Genomic DNA, 4875 nt, shown 5'->3' with positions numbered 1-4875 from the left:
GATAACCATATCAGGCTCTAATGCATAAGTCTTGCATAGTGCTCGCCGAGTTTTGCATCCAAAATAGGTGTAGTCGTCTGCGTTGTATAATTTTGCGTGGAAAATACAACCATGCTCGGTCTTCAAGTAAACTTTCTTTACCTCCATAGTACGACTGAAACCTATTTTATCCAAGACAAAAAATCTTGCATGGCAGGGGATACGCTAGTAGAATAGTAAAACAAATTATAAGTTGAAGCAAATGAAGCAAGTGTCATGCTTAATTACGAAAAAAGACTTATCGTTGTGACTTACTGTATCCACTTCGAAGTTCTCGTCCGGCTTGATGCTGAAGCGCCTATCATCATCTAGGAAGATTCCGTCGCACAGGCCGCGCTCGTCTTCGCAGTATTTGCAAATATCGAAATCCTTTTCGTCGTCAGACATTTCCTATGTTCATAGTTGAAACATTAATTGAAAATCAATCGAAGACAACTACCAGGATACTCAACACACAAATCCGGGGCACTCGATATTTCCTATATATTCTGGCACAAGTCATGCCAAAATTCACGGAAAAATCCAGCATGACCTTTGCTAAAATAGGACATATCGAGCGCCTGAAATTTGCCGGAACGGAAATGAATCAACACTCCGGCAAAACATAGGCCACTCGGAGGTGTAACCTGCAAACATGACCAGCCACTTGGGCAAGCGCATATCCTATTTGAGCAACACAAGATATACATTTCAAAATATCTTATAGGACTCATATTGACATGAGCATTCAATAAGCAAAACCAAATCGTAAAATAAATAAGTATTCAAATTAGCATGCATTCAATAAGCAAAAGTAAATCATCTCATGCGTCCGTACATCGTCGAATATTATCACTAATACATCCCGAATAGTATCACACATATAACATCACTAATACAACTAAAATCATAGCGCACGACGAGTATCGGCGCGGGTGGTGGACACCCAAAGAGAAGGAACCATCACAGGATCATAGCTCCAGTGAGATCCCTCGAGAACCTGCCAGGTATTGGAGAACTTGTGCTCCAACGCAAACAAGTAGCGACGGACGTGCGCGTCCTCCTCGCTGACACGGTGACGTACCACCTCCGCGGGGTCCTCAAGCCTCTGCACCGTCACTGGCCCACGCGACCGCCACCAAAGAAGGTTTGGGTCAACGATGGGCTGGCTCCTCACCAAGCTGCGCCCCCCCGGTAGGTAGCGCCTCCCAGTACCAACCGGCGGAGCCCAGTCCCGGACATGACCCATCTGGTCAAGCAGGTGTCCTCTGCCGAGTCGACGACGAGGATGCGGGATAGGCATCGTCGACGTCGATGCGGAAAAAATTGCTTTAACTAAAAAAATAACAACAAGTTCTTACTAACTAGTTCTATTAATTCAACTAGTTCTTACTAAAAATAAACTTACTATAAATAAAAATAAACTAGTACCTAATTAGTACCTAGTTCTTACTAACTAATTAGTACCTAGGAACTACTGCCCTAATTACCATCTAATTTGATGAACCTAGGGGTGGAAAGTGGTAGCGGATATTCCAATTATCCAACTTAAAAGTGAAATAAGTGGTCAAATTTTACTCGTTTTATTATGCATTACAAGTGTTTATTCATCATCTAAGAAAACATCATCTAAGAAAACATCTGAGCCGCATCCATATCCGATTCATTTCCACCCATAGATGAACCCTAAGTAATTTGATGCAACTAAAATTTGAAGAACCCTAGCTAGGCAGAGGTAGGGGAGGGGAGGAGCAGGCGTGCTCACCTCGGGTGCCTGCGGCGAGGGAGGGGCAGGCGGCGTCGAGGTCGGGCTCGGGGCTCGGGCGTGCGGCGGAGGGCGGCGTCGAGGTCAGGGTCGGGGGCGGCGTCGAGGTCGGGGTCGGGGGCGGCGTCGAATCTGGGGTCGCGGGCGGCGTCGAGGGTGTGCGGAGAGCGACGGGAGAGCGTGCGGCGGCCGACGGGCGACGACGGCGGCGACAGCGGAGGAGTTGGATTTGGGGGAAGTGGTCGTGGGGAAGAAGGACCGCGCGGCTAAGTCAGAAGTAGCAGTAGTGCGTTCGAGAAAGTGCGCTACTGCTAAGCTAGCTACAGCGTTTTCCTCGATACGCGCTACTGCTATTCCTTTCTGTTTTTCCCCTTTTTCATTTATTTTTCTTCACATTTTATTTTTTTTCCTTTCACCTTTTTCTATTTCTTTCATTTTCATTTACTTTTCTATTTGCTTTCCATTTAATTTTATTTCCTTTAGCAGTAGCGCATTTCATCATAAACGCGCTGCTACAAAGCAAGTAGCGGTAGCGCGGTTCTACGTAGATCGCTACTACTATGTGTAGCCTATCGGCTAAGCCGTGAGAATTTTAGTAGTAGCGCTTTTATCTTCAGGCGCGCTACTGCTACAATTGTATCTGTAGCGCCGTTTACCCAGCGCGCTACTGCTACTTAGCACCAGCGTGCTTTTTTAACACGCGCTACAGCTAAAGTTCTGTGTATAAGGTTTTTCCTAGTAGTGCAAGTAGAGGCATACTAGGGACACTTTGTTTTGTCTATGTATTCACACATGTATCAAGTTTCCGATTAATACAATTCTAGCATGAATAATAAACATTTATCATGATATAAGGAAATATAAATAACAACTTCATTATTGCCTCTAGGGCATATTTCCTTCACATATGGCATGAAATCATTGTTACTGGAATTACGCCACACAAAACCTCACAAGAAAATTGGCCGACTGAAAACAGTGTCGTAGATCCTCCTCAATGAGTACGGCCTTGGATGTGGTCTCATTGATAGTTGCAGCTTCTCCACCATGTCGATGCCGACTGCGTTGATCGAACTATCATGGTCGATTGTCGTAGCGCAAACTTTCTCGCCCACTTTACAGTAGGTGTGAAAAGGTTCAGCACCATAACCTTTCTCCTCTAGCAAAAAATCACTTGATAGCCTCAAGTAGCTCCTCCTTGATGACGACGTGCTAGTAATCTCCTCCGAAGTGCCGTGAGAAATGCCGATCTCTGATACCAATTGATGAGAAGTGAACCTCAAGACAAGGGTCGATCCGTTGTTGGCCCGATCTTTCATGTGAGAAACTTCTTTGTACATTTGACTATATGTTTTTCAGGTGGCTGTAGTCGCCTAAAGAAATAGCCAACGTATTGTAGCTACAACTCTAGCATTAGATATGGCCGTATCATATTTTTTGTTTGAGTAATATGATTAAAGTAGACCTAGGGTCATAGTTTGGATAATTGATAGAAAAGCACATAGTTATAACGTTATTCATGGTAATGATCGTGTTTATAGGCATCACGTCTGCGACAAGTAGACCGACTTCATTCTGCCAGCGTCTACTACTATTACTCCACCAATCGACCGACTCCTGCCTGCATCTATGGTCGGCAATACTAATGCTCTAGCTATTATACTCCCTCCTTGCCAAATTACCATGCATATAATATATTTTTAAGTCAAACTTTCCAAATTTTGACTTTGTTTACAAACCTTCCCCATGTCCTCAGCAAAGTAAAATTTGTCATAATTTGCGGTTGTGAACTGGACAACATTTTGTATAAGCCTAGAAATTTGCTTTGCCATTCTGTGGTCGATCATGTGGCGACGAAGTGGGACATACCAGTACTCGCAGGAGTAGCAGACACGGTTTAGAACCAGGATTCGAAAATCATGTACATTGAGATTGCCTAGCTTCGAAAGCATAGGGGCATTGAACTCCATTGTGTACCGAGCTACAACATTTCATTGTTAGATATATTCTTTCTTTTTTTTGCGAGGGAAAAGGGTTTCATTCATCAACCAGCAGCCATATCTGCATTACAAAGGTCCGGCACCTCGTCCGGACCAGATCGAAGCCACACCGCGGTGCGCTTTTTAATTCTACCATAGTTTGCTAAAAAAATGGCTAACAACATTTTGTTCTCTCCTTACATGCTTGACTATAAATTCCCCACGGTCCTGTAGAAGCTTAGTGATCTCACGTACCATCATCATATGCTCAGACCGGTTCTCTCCTCCTTCATTAATCAGCTTGGCCATGTCTAGGCAGCCCGTTTGGACAACAATCGGTAGTGCATATCATTGTGAGGCTAGGGAAATGCCCTCCATGCATGCTGCAAGTTCGGACTCCAGCGGGGACATACACTGCCGTAACTCTCGGCTAGAAGAGAAGATGATAGCTCCATGTTCGTCCCTGAGAACCATGCCTGCCCCAGCACTCCCGTCTTTGTCAGAGAAGGAGCCGTCGATGTTAAGCGCGTCCCAGCCGGCCGGCGGTGCCTCCCATCTGAATGTCTGCTCCTTTGCTTGGTACACATGCGCTACTTGCTCCCTCTTGACCCGGGGGGCGGCCACCATCTTGCCTTTGACATGATCGCCATGAGGATCCGCTTGAAGGGCCAGCAAGGAGCTGATATAGCTGTACAGGAACCTTGTCGAGGCCTCTACTGGTGGTGGTTGTTTGTCATGGACGATCTCGTTTCTAACGTGCCAGCAGCGCCAAATCGTCATGAGCGTGTACATGCGCTCCTCCTCTGGCAGGTCATCAAGCACATGGAAGAGCCACTCCGGCCCTGTGTTCACAAGCTGCCGGACATCTGGGATGTTCCATTGCTTCGCCATTGACAGCCATAGGGCGACCACTCGGGGGCATCTACAGAGAGCATGGAAAGTGTCCTCCGGTTCGGTGGCACACACAGGACAAAGGTTAGACACTTCAAGATTACGAGAATGTTTATTTGTCCAAGTAGGGAGACAGTCTGTCGCTACCCTCCATGCAAACACACGCACCTTTGGACGAGCAGGGCGCCTCCATAAAAAAGCCCTGATATATTCTTGAAGAAA

General features: G+C 45.9%; 1 protein-coding gene across 1 annotated transcript; it reads right to left on the bottom strand.

Moving 5' to 3' along the window:
* Nucleotides 1-4110: 4110 nt before the first annotated feature.
* On the bottom strand, nucleotides 4111-4653 carry LOC141040705 (uncharacterized). The gene has a single exon (XM_073506823.1). The coding sequence runs from the start codon at nucleotides 4651-4653 to the stop codon at nucleotides 4111-4113; it is 543 nt and encodes a 180-aa protein (XP_073362924.1).
* Nucleotides 4654-4875: the final 222 nt, after the last annotated feature.

The sequence above is a fragment of the Aegilops tauschii genome, chromosome 2, assembly GCF_002575655.3.
Source record: "Aegilops tauschii subsp. strangulata cultivar AL8/78 chromosome 2, Aet v6.0, whole genome shotgun sequence".
NCBI classification, from domain to species: domain Eukaryota; kingdom Viridiplantae; phylum Streptophyta; class Magnoliopsida; order Poales; family Poaceae; genus Aegilops; species Aegilops tauschii.
This window is presented reverse-complemented; position numbering and strand designations above follow the sequence as displayed.

Coding starts and splice junctions, on each gene's coding strand:
- LOC141040705 (XM_073506823.1), bottom strand. CDS start 4,653: ATGGCGAAGCAATGGAACATCCCAGATGTCCGGCAGCTTGTGAACACA.